We start from the raw sequence: 23973 nt of genomic DNA, 5'->3' as shown, positions 1-23973 counted from the left end.
CTCTCTCGCGCTCTGCCTCTCGCTCGGGTTGGGAAAATGGCTGCCGTACGCCGCGCTCGCAGTGATGCCCGCTGCGTGGTCCGTTTCTCCGACCGAGAACTCTGCTAAATTGTCTTCCCTGCTTGCTACCGCTTGAGAAGGGGACAAGAAACAAAAGACGAGCCGCGGCCGTCGGTCAGCAGCGAAGGGGAGGCCGGAGAGAGCCAGCGGAGGAGAAGGAGGGGGCCACCCTCGCGTGGAACGGCCACCGCGCCGCAGCCTGACGAGAGCGACCGTTTTTACGGAACGGCCTGGCAGCAACGGCCTCGGCATGGTGAGACGGTTGAGGGGGAGGGGCGGCGCGTGACGGGTGGGTGGGTGGGTGCGCTCGCGCCGCCTCGTGCGGAGGGGCCTGCCTCGTGTCTCCGCCCACCGCAGGTGCGGGAGGGGCGGGGCCGGGCCGAGTAGCCAGTTGGCGCCAGACCAAAACAGGTCAAGCGCGAGTCATGCAGTCTCGGGCACGGTTGTGAACAGGCTGGAGTAAATCCTTGGAATCAGCGGAGAAACTTTGCGTACGGTTGCGCTGTCCGTATGTCAACTTCGCGATGACAACAAAAAGACACTTTAATTGGTGGTTTCTTTTTTTCTAAGTCAACTTTTTTTTGGTGGTTGAAAGCCACTAATACGGCTCGAAAAATGTATCTAAAATAACTTTTAACTAATATTAGGAAACTAAGACTTCCATTTAATGTAAGCAGTACGTCTTTTTTTTAATGCCCTCTGTGCAGGAGCATTACTCTTTTCATTATATATTTGAATGATGATCAGTACTTTGAAGGAGAAGCAAGTTGGCTCATTAAAAACATTCACAAATTTAAAGGGAGATGGAAGTTGCTTGTTACTACTTCTCCTGATCTTCTTACCTGAGGCTGCTGGATGTATGTAGGGAAAAGAGAAAGTATTGATCTCTTATTCTTTATCTTTTCTGGCTTTCTGATTGGGTTCCCCTCTCCCAAGGATCAGCTCTCTGTTTACAAAACTGGTAAACTGGGGTTAGTGTCTTAGGTATAGTCAACAATAATGCATTTTATTTTGCATACAGATTTCACATTTATGTTCCAGAATAGAACTTCAGTATGTTGGGTCTATTTGTTTGAAAAGGACATACATTTTAGTTAGGTCTGAGGCTCTAAGGTAGATTATATTTTTGCCCATACTCAGCAGATTTCTTTGACTCAGGATTTTCCTGATCTGGTATATTTTTCAAACTGCTTTGTTTTTTTGTATATGCCATATATATTATGCTTTATACAATGCCATTGAATTTTGATTTAGCTGGTAAATATAATACTGAAGGATTCCATGTTTCTATCACCTGTCTCTATTAGCAAACTTCTGTAAAAAAGAGTTTGCCTCCACTTGCTAGCAAACACATTTAATTATCCTTGAGCATATGACAGTCTCTTTCATAGCTGTGTAAACAAATGAATTTTTATTGGAACAGTAAGTTTTGTTTCTTGCTTTTCCTGCTTGATGTCTTCTACCATTCCACCAAACTATAGTAAAGATTTTGGCAAGTGAGGACTGGTTGAACAAGTTCAGAATCAAGTTTCCTGTAGAAAGATCAAGCTGAAAACATAATCAAATGAAGGCTGTTACACACATCCCGTTTTCTGATACTGCAAAAAAATTGGTTGCATGATCAGTGTGGTTGCACATACATTAAGGTGTGTATATATCTCTTACACTGAGATAGTTTAGTTTATTGTAAGCAAATCTGAACTGCACACGTCTAGCAACCAATTGTTTATATTTTCTGTATGGCTTTATGATTCTTATGTGTCTTACGAATCTTTTCATTTATGTGATTTATTCTTTATCAGGCAGAAGGTGAAGAAGATTGTCACTCTGACATGGTAAGAACTGATGACAATGAAAGGTCTGGAGAGGCAAATCTTCAGGTATGTCCGCTACTCTGTTGGGACATAGAATGACCTCACAGTTTTGTTTCTTATTCATATGTCTTTCTGTTGTCGGTACTCTTGTCTCAGTTTAGCACAGTAAAGCCAGTGTGTAGAAATACTTAAATAGTTAAATAATATTCTTAATTTTCTGAGCTAGAATAGTATAAGGATAGGTGCTTGTAGGTAACATTACAGGCCCACTGAGACAGTAGAGTAGGTGCTTATCTTTCCTTCCATTATCTTTCTTTGTCATTGAATCTAAGGGAGTACAATCATTCTGCAAAATGCACATGGGATCAGATTCTCAAAAGCTGTAGAAGGAAATATTTTTTTAGGTTTAAAAACATGATCTGGCAGATGTGCCTAAACACTCTTGAACTGAATATTTATTTTGCTTTTCAATTGTTTTTGTATTTCTAGTGGTTTACTGTCCATCACCATTTAGGTGGCTTGAAGAAAACTTACATTTGTAAAGAATCTCCTTTTTCTTTCTCAGGGCTGTAAAACATTGTTCTATAAAGTTTATTGGTCATTCTTCAGCGAATAGGCTATAGTAAGATCCATCTGCACGTATACATTTTCTTTCTCTTTAGGGCTCATTTGAAACAGCATCTTCAAGTAAAAGCTGCCATATAATCTACAAGATATGGAATATGTTCTAACAATTACAGTTTTCTTTCAGTAAACATGAAGTCGATAGCATGCATTTTATCCATGACTACAATTATTTCAGTTGTTCTACATTCATTTTGCAGCATCAAGCAGTAATGATCCAACAGCAACATTTGCACTAGATGAAAATGTTACTTAAAGAATGCATGCTAATTCTCCACCATTTCTTCTTGTAGTGTTCCTGTAGAAGAAGGGATTGGAAAATATTTGGAATTCCTGGGTATTCTAGTCCTTACAGTCTTGCTCAGAAAGCTCATGTAGTCTCCTAAGTTGACTACATTGAGTAGTTAGCATGGAATGAAATTGATGCATCTGCTTTTGTGATACTCTAATTCCAGTAGCACTGGGATTGCTGAGAAGGACAAGATCCCATTTTGCTTGTCTCTTCAGACTTGTAAATTTGACCTGTGATGGTTTGCGATATTGTTAACATGGGAGTTTCTCACTCCCATCTACAGTGCTAGCTTTGGATAATGCATGTGAATGCATAGATGGAACAACCACATGTCAGTTCCTATCGAAGATGAATATACCCTAGGGTAAATAATAAAAGCAAATGACTCAGGATATTTTATACTTTATGTAACTAGGAAGAAATTATTGTAAGCACTTGTCACTTTGAACATGCACATCATTTAACTTCCTGTATGCAGATGTGTCTACCCAAATATTGGACTTAGTTTCTGGATTTCTAGGCAGAGCTCCAGATGTTCAGAGCAAAGTGGATGTTTGAACTTACCCCGGGGGTGGGTTCTGCTGGTTTGGAAACTCGACCCTGGAGAGCATCGGCAAGAGGGCCTTCAGTAAAGGCTGTAGATGCCAAAGAAAAGCAAGAACTAGCAAAAGAGGAAAAGGTAAAGAACTTGATCTTCTTAAACGATAACATTCCTCTGCAGTGAGCTAATGGAATGATGTCTTTGAAGGCAAAGCATGCAAGGCATGGACTAATTTTCTACTTCTGTCCTTATCAGTGTGTCATCTTTTATTGCTTTCTCTTATTTGTCTCCTGAATCTAAAAAAAACTGTAGGTAGATATCAACACTAAGGGAATATGGAAAAGCGTGGGAGATAAGTATTTGGAAGCAGTTAAGCTACATTCTTAGATCTCTTGGATCTAACTTCACTAAAGTAATGTTGACAAATATGTTTAGAGTAGAAATGCAAGATTTGATACTAAAGTGGATGAGTCATGCTTATGCGATTTATATGTTCAAAATAGATATAATTTATTGTAGAAATAAATTGCATTTCAGTATGAACATACAGAAGAACCCAATTAACTTCAATCAGTTTCTTTTTAAATACTTTGCTCTTAAAATTCAGTCTTGCTTTCCTTCTTTCTGTGGGCCTTTTCATTCAGAATCTTTGCAAATTAGACTTTCATCTATCCAGAGTACTGATGATGTTAAGAGAATTTAGTGCTGTTCTAGCTTGTTTGTTCAGGTCTTAAGGCTTGACAGACATATTATAGCTGGAATATGGGGTTTCTCTAGCTGCCACCTTTGACTTCAGGTTTGGAAATCATCCACCAGATGCTTGCTTTCTTATCATTTTCACAGACTTTTGCTCTAGGTGAAGAATATAATCAACAACTTAGTGACCTCAGCAGATATTGGCATTATAATCGTAATTCTGTATTACTTATTCCAGCAGACAGGGCTGCTGTAATATCCATTATAGCTTCAACATAGTATCCTAATATAGAAGTTGTTCACTGTCATGCAAGCAGCTAGCAAGACTAAAACTGGACCGATAAATTATTCCTCAAACCAATCAGAAATAGAATAGGTAGAGTGGGTGACAGCTTAGAGAAGAAATGTCCTATCCCCTTAGTAGAGGCTTAATGGGGATGATATTTATCGGGTTGATGTTATTTATCTCCAGGCCATGGAAAGTTTGAGTGGCCCACTTCCATACATGAAGCCTCCATTTAAGAGGCAGGATTTTTTTTCCTGCGGGGTGTTGGCAACCCTAAGAACAATGTTAAGAGCTATATTTAATTATGCTTTAAGATACTTGCTAATAAAACTTAAATATTTACTGGTTTTTCCGTTTATGAGAACTAGTAATTTCGTTTATGAGAACTAGTAATTTATTTTTCTAGTTTGTGATTTAATCTTAAACGGCTGACTAATTTTTATGCAGGCAAGAGAACTGTTCCTGAAGGCAGTTGAACAAGAACAAAATGGGGCTCTTTATGAAGGTAATCTAACATTTGCATTTTAATTTAATTACACCAGTTTTTACACCATAGCTGTTCATAACAGCTGTGATGAAATAATTGCTAAGGGCAAGTGGATTGTAAATATGATTGAGAGCCAGGCAGTATTATTGCCTCTAGGTATTGTTGAATAAATCTGAAAAAAAGAAAAATGAGGACTGTTAATCTTTCACAGCTCCTGTGATATTATTTGGGAAGGTATTGGTTTTGAAATTGACAACTACCTTCCAAGCTTAGACAAAAAAAAATACATTGGAAAAACAGGAGTTTTTAGGCTAACCTACCTCACAGGGTTGTTGTGAGGATAAATAAATTTATTGCAAAACACTCTGTATACTGAAAAATCTCAAGAACAGAATACAATATTAGCATGCTGCCATTGAAGGTTAGGCTTTAAGGTAATTTGCTGAAGACTTTTATTGGGTCTACACCAGTATGAATTGGTCTAATTTAGCTTCTTTGGCAGCAGCTGCTACCACAACACAAGGATCTTTACTGTGTGACTGGATGTAAGTTGTGGCAGCCATTTTCGGCCTGGCTCCACCTGCAGCAGGTCTTTGTGGCTGTGCCCACTGTACTGTGTCAGAATTCCAAAGATGCCCACAGGCTCAAAAAAGTTTGGCAACCCTGATCTAAGCACACAAAAAAAGAGAGAGAGAGAGAGAGAAAAGACAACATTAACATCAGCTGTGTTTAAGCGTGTGACATCTGCTACGTTTATTTGCATTTAAGCAAATAATTTTCAAGTCATACTTTCTGAACTGTGAAATCTATTTATGTCACACCATATTAGTGGTAAAATTCAAAAGTCGTACAACCAGAAGCATTTCCCGCAGAAATACTACTCTTGAGAATATCTCTTCTGCAATGTGCCCAAATACTTCATCAGTTCCAATGAAATCTGCACAGCCAATCAGAAGTCTTGCTGGGCATAAGCCCACTTTCTAAAGACATGTGGCAGGCACCAGGAAATGTGTCAGCATGCTCCTTGGCACCCCCCAAAGGACCCTTGGCATATATGTTTGGATAAAATAAACCAAGCTAAAAGATGACCATTTAAGAAAAGCTTACTATACCAGGTGAAAATACAGATTTCATAAGTTTTATATGTACTAGACTTTTTTGCCTTTAAGTCCCTCACTTTTGTAAGGAAAGACAAGTGAAATCTAGTTTGGTTTGAATGAGGTTTGTCCAAGCATTCATTTTCCCTCAACACATGATGTCCAATATACATTTACCAACTTTATAATTCAGGAAGCAATGTTTCTGTCAAGGTGAAGGCCATTATCAGAGCTTATAGGATCTACCAAACATCTATCCGGGATAGGTTTTTATAGACTTTTACAGTGCATTGTTAGGCTTTATGCCTACACATTGGGAGGCTTTTGTGCAGTGGCTTAACTTGTCAGTCACAGTCTCAGTGCTGGTTAAGAAGCCCATTCTGCACTTTCAGAAGATTTGTTTATTGGTCCATCTAGCGGTATTCTCTACTTGTCTGACAGCACATTCAGGCAAAAAAAAAAGTCTTTCCCAACATTTGGCTCTGAAGATACCCACTGATGTCTTGCTCATTTTGTAATGTGTATTGTATATGTGTGTAAATAAAAAACTTTTTGAAATCATGTGTGTAAATAACTTAGTATTGCTGCAAGATGTGAAAGTTTGGAAAATATATATAGGAATGGAAAATTTAGTATCAAAGGTCCATAAAAGGTAACTATCTTATAAATGAATTTCATGGGATTTGAACCCTGACCCTACTCTAGCACACTAACCAGTGCATCACTTGAGTCCAACTTGGCATGCTTTAAATTTTGTTTCACTGAGCTAAGGGTCTGTCATGTTCTTCAGTTTTAGCCTGTTGACAGAGACCTATATGTTCCTTTATTAGTGTTTAAAATAATGGAAAACGGAAGTTCTCGCTGTGAAAGCATAAGCAAAGACTTCCTATGTGTTTCAGCAATAATAGAGAAGTGCTTAAGCTTTAAACCTTGTATTGTGGGAAGCTATTTCTATTTATCTTTTTTCTGTCTCTCAGGGTAAGACTAGAAAGGGGAAAAACTTTTGTAGTGTTTTTTTTTGGGGGGGGGTGTCAGATTTAGGACAGGCTCCATTATGCTCTCCCTGGAAAAAGACAGGAAGAAAGCAAACTGGAAGAGTTTATTGTTAAACTGCCCAGTTCCAAAGTCCACTAATTCCCAATATGGTGGTCAAGAGGCTTGGAGACAAAAATGTGCAATCCGGTAGAGGTTTATTATGTGGAAATGGTTAAGTGCAACTTTAGTCGTCTCTGTAGTTCTACACTCGGACTACAGGCAGGCAAGCCTCCAGAGGCTCTCCTATAGTTATTCTAGTTTGTTTGTGTTTTTGCCACACCAAGGAGGAGCCCCTCCTCTGCAGAGATCAGTACAGGCCATTTTGCTGCCTAATGATCAAGTGCTCCACCAGGAGGAGCTCCCCCTTTCCCTCAGTCCTTTTCTTCACCTCCACACTGTAAGGATGTCTTCAGCTTAGTTTTTCTCCAAGTTTCTTTGCCCCAGGGCCCTCCCTTCTTTTGGAAATGTTGCAGAAGGTTTTATTCATAAGTGTAACAAGTGTGGTACAAAAATGACTCACATGATTATCTAGTCTGTCTTCTCTGCTTGGGTGAGGCATGTAATACAGCCTCCAATTTATCCTGAAAGCCACTCCGATGGAGCAGTATGCTTGAAGACAGACTTATGGGAGAAAGTACTCTCTTGCTCTAATAGCCTGGCAGTGAAGACATCTGCTCAGGCCAAACACAATCAATCTTTGCCTTTGAAATCACCAGCTAGAACAAACCAATTTGGGAGGCCACCATCGAGCATCTCAATCTTGCGGACAGAACCAAAGTGTTGGATCCAATCACCTGTTCTGCTGCATGCTACAGGTCAGAACTCCCGCCTAAGAAGGTCCATTCCAAAACCAAACATAAGGAATAGCATTTTTCCAGCTCCAAGACACTTAGGTTCCAGCCAAATTACCTTCGGTTGTGGTGGAACGGAAGAGTCTACACCATGAACACCTTGTCTGCATGACTCCTCAGTGCAGTTCTCAGAAGAGGAGACAGAGCCTGGGCAGGGTTCATTGGTGGTTCCACCCTCCCCAGCATCATGTCAAAGTTCTATGCTTCCAGGTCCTTGGCAAGGTTATAATTTTACCTGGATCTGAAGAATGGGGCAACTAGCAATTGCAAAACACATCTCCAGTTCTGAGGAATCCTGTCTCATGGAACTGATGCCAGTTTTAACTAAGATGCTTTTATAATATGCTGCCTACCTTGTAGTTTATCTTTTATAGTTTATTTAATCATTTTAAGATCTGTTTGGTTATGTAACCCCATGGCCTATTTTATTATTTTGTTGAAATTTTAAACCCTATTTTTATATGTCTTATACATATTTTATGCCAATAAAAGGTTACTGACTGACTGGCTATGATTACTTTCAGCTGCCCATTGTTGCACATTGAGTTTTTATTGAAGGATCGGGATGTTTTTTCTTGAAGTCTTTCAACCTCTCAAAATATTCAGCATATCTTTCTCTTACCATTTTATAGCATGAATGGATTTATCCCACTAGATGAAACACAGTTTCTAAATGCTGCACTGAAGATTGAAATGAGTATTTGAAGGAATTTTTCAGACAAAGGAAAATTTCACCCTTGTAAGAGGGGAAATAGGCCTCATGCCAAAAGACAAAAAATGGAGACAAATGTTTTATTTGGAGTGCTTTTATTTAAGCCCAATTGGAATACCATCATTGTATAAATTGTGGTTTGCAGATATTGATAAATATCCAAAAACATTTAGAGAAGTCACGCTTGTCATTTTTGCTTTCTATCTGAAAAATTCCAGTAGTTTTCCATTCCCACTGGTTTGTGAATTAATTTGAAAACAGTAGTCACCAGAGTCACATCACCCCCTTTTTAGTTATTTTAACCAATTCACGTTTTGTTTTTTGATATCAAAGTGTATCTCATCTTATCCATTTGGTGCCTCTTAATAATTGTGAAACAGCCTTGGGGGACGGACTATCCGGCCTCTCCCGGGCCAATCAAGATGCAGCCAGCCTTTCAAGGCCTTTGGGAAGCCATCCGGCCGAGGCAGGGTGGGGGGAGAGGGAGCGCTTCCCAAAGGCCTGGAAAGGCCTCACTGCCACCCCGGCTGTGACCCTTTCAAAGCCTGTCTTTACGAACAGGCTTTGCCACTAGTGTACAAATAAATCTGATATACAAAGAAACATCTGCAGAGAAATATGATATTTTGGTTCTCATTTGCTACTCAATAGGATGGTGTTCTTAAGCACACTGAGATTTCATCAGGAGAATCAAATTCTCATTAAAAAAAAGTTATACAAAAAGCATTTTATCAACGTTGAATGCATTTTTCCTGGTTTATTGTGGTTTGACATACAGAAGGTTAGTGAACCAGTCTGGGGCATTCATTCAAAAGATGGCTGTAACATATATAGATAATTAATATACATATATTGACCACATTTCAGGGGGAGACATGAGAGCCAGCTTGGTGTAGTGGTTAGGAGTGTGGACTTCTAATCTGGTGAGCCGGGTTTGATTCTGCATTCCCCCATGTGCAACCAGATGGATGACCTTGGACTTGTCACAGCACTGATAAAGCTGTTCTGACTGAGCAGTAATATCAGGGTTCTCTCAGCCTCACCTAACTCATAGGGTGTCTTGTGGGGATAGGAAAGGTGACTGTAAGCTGCTTTGAGGCTCCTTCGGGCAGAGAAAAGTGGCATATAAGTACCAACTCTTCTTCTACATATCCTCATTGTAATATATTTCCCTCTCTTGATCATATTATTTCATTTGCTCATGCATTTCTAGTTCTCACAATGCCACTACTGTATTTGTGGTTCTCTGCTGATTTGAACAGCTGCTCTTAAAACTTTCCCTGAACTTCAAAAATCACAATATAGTATCAGTTACTGTGGTTCAAGCCATATAGATCAAAACACTTCTGTCACACATTTGGGCCCAGGTGTGTGATTATTTTGAGCTATTACATTGATTGCCAGTGTGCTGAATGTGAGTTTAGTGATGAACTAAGGTTTGTTTCTCTGTGGAGATATAGATAAGTGAACTGAATTTTCCCCAAGTCTTCCCATTTCCAGATCTTTTCTGACCTGGAAAAGAAAACACCAGGTATCCTGTTTCTAACCAACATAAGGGACAAGTCTCTACCTCTTAACTTGGTCATTACTCAGGGATCAGTGATACAATCTTTCAAGTGACCTTCATGCTATAGAGTTGGATCCAGCTATCTTTTCTGGTGAAAAAGGGAGGAGTGTTTGGACCATCAAAGGGAGTTGGGACCTGTATGTGAGAACTTTCAATACGGAGGGAAATTAAGGAAGACTATGAAATAGTAGTCTGGATCCAAGCTGTTGGGATATATAAGTTCTTTAGCATGTCCCCCTTTTTAGCTGAATTAAGAAATTAGCTAATCTAAATTATATTTATGAATACTTGGACTAGTGATTAAATGATTTAGTTGTATGAGCTGAAAGCTCTTTGGGTAGTATATTTATTTAAACACGTGCTTAATTTTTTTAAGTACAGGTTATGAAAAATTGGTTTTTGACATTTCACAAAAATACTATAAGATGACCAGAATTGCATAAGATTTCTGGTAGTTTTAGAAGCACAGTTTGAATAGATATCCAGTAACGTTAAATATCTATTTAAGTAGAACTACCTTTGTTTTTAGCTATTAAATTCTACCGCCTGGCCATGCAACTGGTACCAGACATTGAGTTTAAGATTGCCTATACCCGATCTCCAGATGGCGATGGTGTTGGGAAAAACTAGTAAGTATAGTATCTATTATTTTGAGGACTAAGATGCTGGAGTGGAAACTTTCATTCCAGTACTTGATCTGTTATTTTAAAAATGTAGGCAGATAACAAATCTTTAAATAAACCTACAGATCGAAGGCTAGGCATGGTGGAGTCAGTGTTTTATACTGGTTAAGAGTGGCAGCTTCTAACCTGGTGAGCCAGGTTTGATTCTTCACATGCAGCCAGCTGGATGATCTTGGGCTCCTTGCAGTTTTGTCAGAGCTCTCTTCACCTCACCTACCTCATAGGGTATCTGGGGAGACGAAGGGAAGGTGATTGTAAGCTGCTTTGAGACTCCTCAGTGTCAACTGGGGTATAGAAAACAACTCTTCTTCTAATAGTTTAATTTCTGACATGAGAACATGCCATTCATTTAATTTTGTAAATAAAACGTTTCACAAAATAAGCATATCTTTGGCCTTATCAATCAATAAATAATATTGCTTTCCATAAATAGAACTACACTTGTTGGTATGCAATTGAACTTAATAAATAGGAATTCCAAGCAAACATGCCTAGAGTTGTATTCTAAATGTTGCCATTTTTCTCTCTCTACTCAGTTCAGTGTAGAAAACAGTCATAGACGTATTTCAGTATAGCTTCTGAAATAAATACAAAATCACTCCCAGTTAAATAATTGCACTGTAGGGGGTCTGTCTTGCTGGAAGAATTACTTTCAGTACTACTGTTTCTGTTGTGGAGATGTACGTTGAATGATGGTGAACATTGCCACTTTCAACATTCAGTAGAAAGTTAAAATTAAAAAGTGGAAACTTGGATTAAGTATATATTGCTTTTCTGTAATACAGTACTTCTAGTGCGTATGTACTTGGAAGTAAATCCTGTGAAACAAAACAGAACTTACTTTCAAGTAAATAGTCATTGTGTTGTCATCTTGGGCTACCTTTCTAAACTCAGCAGGTTCTAAACTAAGCCAGTGTGGTATAGTGGTTAAAAACAGCAGCTTCTAATCTAATCTGGTGAGCTGGGTTGGGTTCCTGGCTCCTCTACGTGGTGCCAGCTGGGTGACCATGGCCTTGTTACAGCCCTGATAGTGCTGTGCTGACTGAGCAGTTCTGTCACAAGCTCTCTCACAGGGTGTCTGTTGTGGGGAGAGGAAGGAAAGGTTATTATAAGCCACTTTGAGACTCCTTCAGACAGTGAAAAGCAAAGTATAAAAACAAACTTTTCTTATATTTTATAATAATTTTCTGCCTTCTGGACCCACCAGCTAATTAAAGCCTTGCTTTCTTTTCTTCTCCTTCATTAAGCCAAAATCAACTTTAGCAGCAAAATGAATAAAATGAGAGCAAATATAATCTCATTGCTTATTGTTTAGTGTGCGTATATGGTTTATTTTAATACTGAATTAGATAGTGTACATGTCTTTCAACCAGAGAAGCAATTTCTGCAAGAGAACTAGATTGGCAGCAGAAACAGGTGGGGAGAATACTTAACCATTTCCTCATTTGTGTTTAATTATTAGTATTCTTCAGTCAGCTCCCCTACCTTCTAAGCCATGCTTGCCTGAATATATTAATATATTTGATATCTCTAAGCTGTTAGATATGGCATGTTTCTCATTTAAAAGAAAGTAAATAGAAGGGATATGGAAAATTGTACTTATAAGCTTACATAAAACCAGTTACATTTTAATAAATTCCTCAACACATGTGGCACAATTGTAAGCATCTTTTAAAAAAAGTAAATTCAAATAAGAGTTGTCAGCTTTCAGGTGGGGCCTGGGGATTTCACAGAATTCTGTCTCTGAGTGGTAGAGATCTGTTCCTCTGGAGAAAATGGCTGCTTTGGAGGGTAAATGTCCTTATATCCGGCTGAGCTCCCTCCTTTGTCCAAATTTCTCCCTCACAAAGATCCATAAAATGTCCAGGAATTTCTCAAGGCGGAGTTGGCAGCTCCAATAAATATATTCACTGGGTCTTACTCCCTCAATAAGTGTGTGTTCATGATTGTTTGTTTAAACCACTATTGAACAGTCTTTAAGATATTGGGCACTTTTGCAACCTTAACATTTAAACTTGGAGCCAAATTAGACATATATTTACTTCAAAGTAAACTTAATTGAAATTAATTGGATTTATGTCAGAATAAATACTGTTATTGGTCTTCTGTTTTATGCTATTTCAATCTCAAGTGGCATTTTTTTTCTCTAGCATTGACAATAATGAGGATGATAGCAAGATGGCTGACCTTATGTCCTACTTTCAGCAGCAATTCACTCTTCAGGAATCTTCCATCAAATTGTGTCAGCCTGAGCTTGATGTGAATCAGACCCATATTTCAGGCAAGAGAATTGTAAAAATGCAAAATATTGTTAATAATAACATTTTAACCCTATGTATTTGATGGTCACTTGGGGAGGGGTTTGTAAAAACAGGAAAAGCCTGTTTTTTTTCCTAAGGATTCTACTTCCCTCCAAGTTTTTCTGATTAAAAAATCGGGAAATTTCGGCAAGCCCTGAAAACAAAAACTGCTTTTAAATGTTTTCTCTTTTTGATTGTGACAAAGGCAGCATGACAAAGTCTGACTTCAATATTTCCATTGGAAACTTTAGAAGAGCACTAAAAACTTGTTCCTGTGATTGACCTTCAGTGGGGGAGTGCCATCACCCTATTGGGGGCATGTCCCTAGTGAGGGCCAATCAGAGGCCTGGCACGTCATCGGAAGGACCCAACACTTTTTTATGGGGTATAATAATAATGTAGACATAGACAAGATTTTCAATCATATGTTTATATTTAAATGAAAATATTATAAAAGACCCCTCAGACTGTGATGTAGTTCCAGGTGAACTGCAAGCATACAAAACTGGGACTGTTGATGTGGATATTATTTTAAACCAATGATAAAGTGATTCTATGCTATTAATTGTTGTATATATGAAATGATGTACACCACCCTGAGCCTGTTCACTGGGAAGGCAATATAAAAATCAAATAAATTAATTAATATGTTATAATTTGTTTAAAGATAATATGTTATTTGACAAGAGCCTCTTGTGACGCAGAGTGGTAAGGCAGCAGGCATGCTGTCTGAACCTGTCTGTCCATGAGGCTGGAAGTTCGATCTCAGCAGCCAGCTCAAGGTTGACTCAGCCTTCCATCCTTCCGAGGTCGGTAAAATGAGTACCCAGCTTGCTGGGGGGTAAACGGTAATGACTGGGGAAGGCACTGGCAAACCACCCCGTATTGAGTCTGCTATGAAAACACTAGATGGCGTCCCCCCAGGGGTCAGACATTTACCTTTAATATGTTATTTAAAAGTTTAGTATCTTCACATAAAGTTTAATTTGATATCCAGATATGCTTGTAGTATTGGTTTCCAAATATGCTTGTAGTTTTCTACCTTCAATTTTTATTTTTTCATACTTCACAGATTGAAAGAAATATAAATACATTTGCTATGGTAGCATTGGGTGCAGCAATTCACAACTCTTTTCCAAGTATCGGGACTACTTTCAGTTTCTTCTAGAAGATTCAGACATTTGTAATAAAATTCCAAATAGTATAATTTTATATGCTAACTCATAAATGATGTTTTTTATGTTGTTAAATCAATTTTTTAAAAATTAGGAAAGGGAAATAAGAAATTCTAACCTTTGTAGGTAGAATTCACGTGACTATTATTTATTTTATTTCACATATAGCCCTCCTGGTCGTCCATTTTTTAACTCATTCCTGTATATAGATAATTAGCACGTTGAGGAGAATGCTCGGTGTAATTCATTTTTAATTGCATCAGTTATCCATTAAGAATGTCAGTGAATATATAAATGAAAATTATTACGGAAGAATATTCTTCATTCTTTGCATCTGATGTTAGCCAGAGCATCTTGTGCAAAAATGCCAGTAGTATAAGGAGCAGAAAGGATAGTATCACCCATTTCCCACTCCTTGCTATGGCTGCTCATCTTACATGGATTGTTGTTCACATAGGCTCCCCCAGGTCACTCCCCCTTCAATCACCTTTTTAGCGTTTATATGGGAAACCTCTAGGGGGAATGTACTTGGGGGTACTTCTTCCCTATTGCCCAGCCTGCCAGTTAAGATCTGCCTGACAAGCCCTGCTTGATGTGCCCCACCTTTGGAAATGAGTTGGGTGGCAACCAGAGGCAGGGCATTTCCAGCAGTGGTACTTTGCTTGTGGAATGCCCTTCCTTTTGAGTCTCACCTGATACCTATGTTTCTTTATTTTAGTCTCCTTTCACCCAGGCTTTTAATTAACCTTTTAAGGCCTCCTCCCCTACGTCCCTCAAAGACGTTTATGCTCCAGAACACAAAATCTGCTAAAGATCCCCAGCCCCACAGAAGTAAAGTAGGCCTTAACCAGAGCCAGAGCCAGTTTGGTGTAGTGGTTAGGAGTGCGGACTTCTAATCTGGCGAGCCGGGTTCGATTCTGCGCTCCCCCACATGCATCCAGCTGGGTGACCTTGGGCTCGCCACGGCACTGATAAAATTGTTCTGACCGAGCAGTGATATCAGGGCTCTCTCAGCCTCACCCACCCCACAGGGTGTCTGTTGTGGGGAGAGGAATGTGAAGGCGACTGTAAGCCGCTTTGAGCCTCCTTCGGGTAGGGAAAAGCGGCATATAAGAACCAACTCTTCTTCTTCTTCTTCTTTTTGTCCCTGGCACCGGCCTATTGAATACTGTTCCAAATGAGATCAGTGTCCCGTGGAACCTAAAACAGTTCCACAGGGCCTGCAAGATGGAGTTGTTTCACCAGGCCTATGGTTGAGGCCTATATCAGCAATAACTGGCTTCCCTACATAGGCAATAACATCAAGATGCCATACAGCAAATTTCACCTCAGCACTTTATTCTACCTCCCTCCCACAAGAGGCAAGGTAGTAAGTCTTTGGAATTTTGTGATAGACTGATTATACTAATAATATAATGTTTTAATATTTTAATTGTTTAACTATTCATGTTGTAAGTCACCCTGAGCCAGGCCTAGAAATGAAGATTATTATTGGTGGTGAGGGTATTGGCATTGGTATATTATTATTATTAATAATAATTTTTAAAAGAATGCTGTTGAACTACAGTATGTTAAATTAATCAGTTGAATGATTTTTAGATAAACTCCAAAGGATAAGATACATTTATATATAGTTATAATAGATATTAACAGTTTTTTTTCTTTCTTTCTTTCTTTTTTTGTAGTGCTACCTATGGAGCTGTTGATGTATATTTTTCGATGGGTGGTTTCCAGTGATCTGGACCTGCGATCTTTAGAGCAGTTATCTTTGGTCTGCAGAGGTTTTTACATTTGTGCCAGGTAAAATGAATCTGCATCATGCCAGGCATGTCTACAGTGGTGTACAGGGAAAGCAGTTTCATGATCCTTTCATTCCCTTCTACACGGTCTTTCGTTGTAACATTGCACTGGACATCTCAGGTCCTTATAACACTGTAATTCTGTTAGAGGCTAGTTCAACATATGCAGAAGAATAAAGTGGAGCTGAGCACTAGAATTCTGCTAAATGTGAAGGCCAGACATGAATCCCAGTAGACTGATAGAAAAGGAGTATAATATATGGAAGGTAATTCTTGTTGACACTGGTGGCAAGTGTTCAACATCCTCTTTTATAGTCTATGAAGACAGAAGGCTGAGATAAAAATCTGGGACACTGTGGCTATTGAGGCTAATGTTCTGAAGCAGTGGGAACAAAACAACTCTATTTCAAAAAGTGGCCTATCATTCATGAGTGGCATAATCTCTGTGTATACCCATTTATTGACTCTGTTGTCAGTATTCTTGTGTGCCTTGGCATTACAGTTGAAGTCTGAGCTTTTTTTCTTTCACTCAGGGATCCTGAAATCTGGCGTCAGGCCTGTTTGAAGGTTTGGGGCAGAAGCTGTAACAAAATGGTTCCTTATACCTCATGGAGGGAAATGTTTTTGGAAAAGCCAAGAGTTCGATTTGATGGTAAGGTAAACTATGCTGAAATGGGGCTGTTGAAATTAGCCATAGAACCTTGGGTTATTGTAACAGTTCAGAATATCAGAAAAGTTTTAGTCTTGAATATGCTCAGTGTGGTATAGTGGTTACAGAGTGTCAGACTGGTATCTTGGACACCCAGATGCCAATCAGCACTTGTGCCATGGAAGCTCTTTGGGTATCGTTGGGCCAGTCACACTCTCTCAGCCTAACCTACCTCACAGGGTTGTCGTGAGGGCAAAATGGAGGAGAGGAGAATGAGGTCAAACACTTTGAGTCCACTCAGGTGAAAAATGTTAAAACTAAAAATATGAAATAGTTAGGTTCAGGTCTATGGTGAATGTCTACTGTTTTGCATATCATCTTCTTTTTCCCCAGACTCACCATTAATCACAAACTGCAACATGGGTGCCACTTAAAAGTTTTGATAGATTATGCTGTTGTTTCTTTGTTTAGGATGATCCTGTGCAAAGGCGGGCAGGGAAAGAAGAAAGTGCAGTTTGTCATGTGGGAGTGAAAAAGTCGTATCCTCTAAATAAAATAGTTTCTTCCCACTCCTATGAAAATGTATTGAAGTCTTTTTACCACTTGCTCCCCATTTTCTCTGTCTGGTTTTCTCCATTTCTTTATAAAGAAACAAAGACAAAGAAAGAAAGAAGAAAATGATTTGCCATTGAGGCATCTTGCCAGTTGAAAACTATTGTGCTAGGGTAATTAGCAGCGGGTTTTTTTGTAAATAGAAAACGTGCTGGTGCTCATGTATAAGGTTGCACCAGTTTTCACTATTTCTCCCCTCAGGACTTGAGAGACCCTCAAACAAGGTGCTGGTATGTGTATTATTAGCGAGTATCACTACAGAAAAAAGAAAAAGAAAACCCCCTGACAATTAGTAAAACTACCATGTAGAGCAATTCTGTAATAAAAAATTGAGATCATTGTGTAACTTCTGTTTTAGGAATCCTGTTGGTGGTAAGTTTTAGATTAATGTACATTATCAGTGAAGAGATTCTCTCTTGATAAATTTAATCTTTAAATGCAAAGGATCACAGAACATGAATCTATAGATGATTGGATATGCTTGTTCACTACACTTAATAGGTGTGTACATCAGCAAGACAACATACATACGTCAAGGAGAACAGTCTCTAGATGGCTTCTATAGAGCATGGCATCAAGTGGAATATTACAGGTACAACCATTGTAATATTAGTGAGTTGATTATTTCTCCCTCCCTCTTTCCATGCAGTCCCAAATGCCATAAAGATTAGTATATTTGAAACACTGCAAACTGACCTGGATTGCTTATGTGCAAATGTAAAAGTGTGATGGCAGAAATGGGTCTGCAATATCCATCATTATCAATGGTTCCTCTATATATTTGTGAAACAGCCTGGGGGGTGCAACGTGTCTGGCTGTCCAAGTTGGAATAGGGCCAATTAGGGCTGCACCCTGATTGGCCGTGCCCCTACAGCTCCCGCCCTCCCTCCCTGTACACTAGCCACGTTCCTCTCAGCCATTCCAGAGACAGAGAGAGACACCCAGAGCCAAACACAAGCCCTCATTGCCTCCTATTGCTCCTGCTGCAAGGGAGTCAGAGAGAGACACAGAGAGAGCTGACCAGCCCTGCTTCCCTTGTCAGAATAAGCCCTAATTATCTGCTATGGCTCCTGCTACCATGGAGAGAGAGAGACAAAGAGAGCCGCCCCTGCTGCAACAGAGGGAGAGAGAGAGAGAGACAGAAAGCTGCCCCCAAACTGCACACCAGCCCTGCATCCCTCCTACAAACCAGCCCCTACAAACCTCTGCCTCCTGCTGTGAGGCACACTGAGAGACAGGCAGCGAGAGGGAGAGAGACACACAGAGAGATCTGCACCTCCTGGTGTCCCCTGGGTCCTAGCGCCCATTGTATTCCTGCTTGCAATGGGCTTTCTTGCTAGTACTGATATAATTGGGTTCAGCAAACAAGATTATAACTGACACGCGGTTTCCTTCATTTTCTGTAGTTCTTAAATTGTGGATATGTAGAACTGTTGCCTTTTGAATCATCCTGACACCCCAGATCTAAATATTAATTCTGGTGCACCTCCTTACATTACAGCTGCACTTGTAAATCATCTGCTGCTGTTTTGGCAGACTCTGGGCAAGATCCAAATGCGTCATGGAAAGTTTCTGTGTGTAAGGATGCTTCAGAATCCCTTCTCTGATCTCGGTTCTCATGTCTAGCCCAAGCCATTCATGAAAATTGTGTCTTTAGCAGCAGGTTTTAATACAGCAGAAAAAGCTATGAGTAAAAGAAGAAATTGGGCATTCCCTAGTGCTTGAACACACACAATGGGCCCCCTTGCACAGCACTTGTTGGATTCCTGCCTTCCTTTTCCCCCCTTCTGATAGACTGTTAAATGTTTCTTGGAACACTTGCATCTGTTATTAATAAAGTAAATAAAATATTGGTTTCCAAGTAGAAAACATGTAAAGAATCTCTGTGTGGGGTATGTTTTTGCTCCTTTCTATAGGTGATTAAGGGGGCAATCTCTGAGTGAACAATTGGAAAATCAAACTCCCCTTTTCCAAGTTTTAACACTGTTTAACTTTGTAGGTACTTGAGATTCTTCCCAGATGGTCAGGTAATGATGTTAACAACTCCAGAAGAACCTCAGTCTATTGTTCCTCGTTTACGAACTAAAAACACAAGGTGTGTAAAATTTACACATTATAACAATTATAAGCCCAAATCATTGAATATGTACTGTACCATCAACAATTACAGTTACCAGGGTTAAACTTAAAGACATTAATCAAGCTGTCTGTATGTTGCAACTACAATATGTACTTCTGGGTTTGGGAGAAATACTTTTTAACTGTCTTCCTTCCAAACTGTAGAACTGATGCAATCCTGTTTGGCCATTATCGCCTTTCCCAGGATACAGACAATCAAACCAAAGTATTTGCTGTAATGACAAAGAAGAAGGAAGAGGTATGTACAAAAGTAAACTGCAAGGGGCTGAGACATTAATACAGCAAGGAGACAATAAATTATTTGTATGAAATGTGTGTCTTCTGTCTCTCACAGTTGACCCATTTTCTTCAAGTACCTTTTTTCCACCAAAAAGAAAAAAAATATTTTTTAAGAATTTCTCTGAATTTAAAAATAGGATGTGACAAGACAGCTGCTTACAGAAATCCTGCTGTTTGAACTAGTTGATTTCACCAGTCATCTTACATGGTTTTTAAACACACAAGGAGGCTAGTGAGTTGTTTAAAGACTCTTTGGAGAAGTTACTTGGATAATGATTCATGATATAGATTTATGTGAGTATAAGATGATGACTTCTGCACATGCCTGAGGATCAGAACTTGTACCTTTACATTTCTGCTTCCAGAATGTCACCTAGAACTAGAGTCAGGAATTGAGGGTGGAGGAGGGGTTGAAGTTAAGAGGAAGGAGGCAAGTAGAGGCAGTAGACTGTCTGTTCATCCTGTCTTCACCTTCCCAATATAATTTATGCCAGTCTTGCTTGTTGGTTCTTAGTACCCACCTTGTATTATAACTATGGTTTCTATGCTTATGATGCTTTTAAATATAAGCTGAAAATTAATAGCATATTCAGTTTCCTGTAAAATGACCTCTTTGCCCACACTGAGTGGGTGCTGATTTTCTAACTAGGTAGCCCTTTGATGGTCTAATTTCTCAAGTTTAGCCATCATATGGTGAATGTTTTAGAACCTGTAATGTTTGTGCTAATGACAATATATGAACTGTGTATTTCATTATCAATTCTGACCCATGCACCAATTTGGAAATAATCTCTACAGCTGCATATTCTTGACAGGTTTTTTTCCCCCTTGCTTGTTGTATAGAAACCAATTGACTACCATAAGTACAGATATTTCTGCCGCGTCCCTGTGCAAGAAACCGATCACAGCTTTCACGTAGGGCTACAGCTGTGTTCCAGTGGACGCCAGAGATTCAACAAACTTGTTTGGATTCATCACTCTTGTCACATTACTTACAAGTGAGTTTGGGGGGTGGAACCCTCAGAAAGATGAGACTGGTTGGATAAATAGGAAACCTTGGTCTGCTTTGGAATGAGTTTGTTGCAGTCCTCCAGAGTGCTTAGATTGACATTATATGCCCATCATATTGCAACTGTCAAGACTAACTATAATAAGGGAAGGAGGTGAATTTACCGATATGTCTCATTCGTAGAGCATCCGCTTAGCATGCAGAAGATCCCTGTTAAAGTACTCTGCATCTCCAGGTACAATGATTAGGGAGTAAGGGATGTGAAAGACTGCAGACTGAGGCCCTGGGGAGCTGTTGCCAGTCTTGAGTAGACAATACTGACCTTGATGGAACAATGCTTTGAGTTAGTATAAGTTAGTATTAGGCAGCCTTGCCTGTGTGTGAGTGAGTATCCCTGGTTGCTAGATGAAAAAACTACCTAGTCCATTCCCTCAGTAGCTGCCTTTTGTGAAACAGGTTTTTTTTTTTACATATGTGATTGTCCTTGAAGTGGATTGAGTTTGAATGTGTGTAAAAAATAAATGAAGCATCTAAGAATCATCTGTCTTCTCAAATATGCAAAAAAGCCAAACGCTTAATTTTATATTTTCAGTTGTTTGGGTGATAGGAAACATTTAACTGTATTTTAATTGGAAGTGAAACTGGTTGAAGTGTTTCAAAATGTGCTGTGTATATTATTATTAGTATAAAACAGTTTTTATTTGGCAACTGTTTTCTCTTAATTCTAAGAAACTCCATGGCAAGGGAATATGACCCATTGTATTCAATACAGTATTAGTGCCTATGGATTTCTGGAAATCATAGGGTTTGTTTGTTTGTTCACAAGGCTGCTAACAAATTTAAACAAAACAGAAAATTGCATTACAAAACCATTAGATACAACACGCTTCCCAAACATATATAATTAAAACAATTTTAAATGAGTTAAAATAGACACAAAACTGTTCAAATACAATCCCTTTAGTTATCTGTTTGTAGTCTAAAACCCCAGACACTTCAACCGTTCCTAAAGTAGCATCAATTTAAGCTCATCCTTTTGAATGTTTTCCCGTTGTGTGAAAATAATTTTGCAAGGGTGTATTTGGAGGTTAAAACCTCAACAAATCTGTTTTTTCCAGGAAATCCAGTATTGCATTCTCTGTCTGCAAAATCTTGGCAAAGTCTTTTTGGTAGGCCATTGATACACCAACATTGATAGGTTTTCTTTGACTTTAGGAGCCAGCTCCCAAATTTAGAAGCCAGACTTATTTTTCAGCTTTCAGGTTTTCGTATTTTGATTACCAGTTTTTTTTAACTCTTCACGATTTCTCATACTTGTATTAAATCTATAACAAAAAATTTGTAGTCCTTTGGGTAATCCTGATTATCAGTACTGTAACAAAAATCTCATGATTTTATTATTGGTTTTAAAAGCTCTATTTAATTGAATATCAGAGTGGTAAAAAAGCTACTAGTTAAGAAATCTGCCACCACTTTATTGTGTGAAATTAACATTTTTTTTTTAGATTTCTATACCGCCTTTCCATAAATACGCAGTGGCAAGAATGTCATACATGTGCATTTTTGTTACACATCAAAACATTTTAATGTGACACAATCAGTAAGCTTTGTGCTTCCATTGAAGGTCACTGAGAGAAGCTACAATGAAATCAGTGCAGAAAATAACTGTGTACTACAATGAAATGTATAGATGCCATGACAACCCAGCAGGTGGAATTTGCTGAATCCTGTCTTAGACCATAAGTACAAATAATAGATAATAGATTGACAATAATAGGGAGAAATAAAAACTTCATTATCTTGCATTTAAGATATTGAGCAGATCTAATACATTTTTGTAATACTTCCCTACAGGTCTACTGGTGAGACTGCAGTCTCTTCTTTTGACATTGACAAGATGTACACCCCTTTGTTCTTTGCACGGGTGAAGAGCTTTACTGCATTTTCAGAAAAGCCTCTCTAAGGAGTTCACATCTCTTCTCTTACTCTTGCATGAAGAAATTACAGCAAACAACACTTAAGTTATAAATGTGTATATATATTTGAATTTTATTTTAAAATGGAATCTTTTTTGGAAGAATATATACTGGAAATACATTTGATTTAGGGTGGCTGGGTTATTTTATTGGTCTGAAGTCAAGTTTACATGTTATTTTAAACTTGTTTATGTTGTGAAAAGACTTTGATAACATAAAGAGGCATTTTTACTCTGTTGGTTTATGAGAAAATTTATAAGCTGTTCTCTCTCCAGCGTAAGGCTTCATCTGCCTATGCACCTTAAGTTCAGGAAACATTATAAACTTACTGCTGTATATAAGACAGATTGCGTGCTTTTGGGGGGAGGCTCAAAATGTGAAGAATTTGTCCTACATCTGTGTGTGGCCTACAAGAACAGAAAATAAATGTTTACTTTGAAATTCTTGTATTTGGGTTGCCTTTCAAGAAGTGAAAGACTTTGGTGTTAAACTGCAGCCTTATGAAAAATTAAGCAAAGGCAAACAAACTTGAAGGTGTTGGAAGTTCAGACTCAGATACCTTCCATCATTTGGGAGTTGTTTCAAACGGTCCTTGAAATGGTAGGATTTACATTTTAAAGGGCCGAAGAGAAGAGTGCCAAGAGACTGCCAGCTCCATTGGGGAAGTGGCTGCCTTTCTCCACTTGTTGAATCTGGGGAAGGACTTCTGGGCTGAACCAGTAGCTCTCCAGGGATGGTGTCAACAGGAATATTTCATGCTGCAACACTGTAGACTTGAATGTGTGTTGTTTGAATTGAGTTATGCAAACGAGAACAGGGCTGTACTCAAGTATGTTCGTCTTTTGTTTATTTAATTTCACCTAACGAAGAATGCTGCAAGTCCCTGGAGTGTTTTGTCACACTAACTTTTGCTTTCTGGGACTCCTACAGATGTTCAGGTACTGTGTGCTGCTTCTCCTGCGTATGTACTTTGGGAGTTGGATGCAAGTGCTGTATGATGCTTATCATAAATATGTACTTTCAGTCATAAAACTAAAAATTTCTAAATGTTTTTCTTCTGCCAAGTTGTGTTAGCTTTCTTTCTTTATAACATAGCACAAAATTGTGAATTGAGTAAATGACTTGGGCAGGTTTCAGCCAGTGATGAGCTTCACTGTTTGAAATTGAGCTTGCAGGGCTCTGGTTCATGTCTCACATTCCTATGTCCTCCGTCCCTGCATAGTGATGGAGCACAGAAGGAATCTTAAAAGAGATGAGACTTTAACCCAGGCTTCCTTAACCAGATTTTTG

At 38.9% G+C, this 23973-nt stretch overlaps 1 protein-coding gene across 8 annotated transcripts; it reads left to right on the top strand.

Annotated features, from left to right (window-relative positions):
• Window positions 1–89: 89 nt before the first annotated feature.
• On the top strand, window positions 90–23747 carry FBXO9 (F-box protein 9). Of its 8 annotated transcripts, none has more exons than XM_077308990.1 (13): window positions 90–313; window positions 1863–1940; window positions 3311–3469; window positions 4761–4818; window positions 10592–10691; window positions 12896–13026; window positions 15906–16020; window positions 16553–16671; window positions 17782–17872; window positions 19280–19375; window positions 19564–19657; window positions 20542–20696; window positions 22562–23747. In XM_077308990.1, exons 1-13 carry the CDS (start codon window positions 311–313, stop codon window positions 22668–22670), a joined length of 1308 nt encoding a protein of 435 aa, XP_077165105.1. In that variant the 5' UTR covers window positions 90–310; the 3' UTR covers window positions 22671–23747. The 8 variants fall into 8 exon arrangements, with proteins under 8 accessions (XP_077165105.1, XP_077165134.1, XP_077165169.1 ...); XM_077309001.1 differs by having other exon boundaries at window positions 98–313; window positions 1867–1940; XM_077309009.1 differs by lacking the exon at window positions 90–313 and adding an exon at window positions 696–729.
• Window positions 23748–23973: the final 226 nt, after the last annotated feature.

This window comes from Paroedura picta, chromosome 1, assembly GCF_049243985.1.
Source record: "Paroedura picta isolate Pp20150507F chromosome 1, Ppicta_v3.0, whole genome shotgun sequence".
Taxonomy (NCBI): domain Eukaryota; kingdom Metazoa; phylum Chordata; class Lepidosauria; order Squamata; family Gekkonidae; genus Paroedura; species Paroedura picta.
Note: the sequence above shows the minus strand (reverse complement) of the source record. Positions and strands in the feature narration are given on the sequence as shown.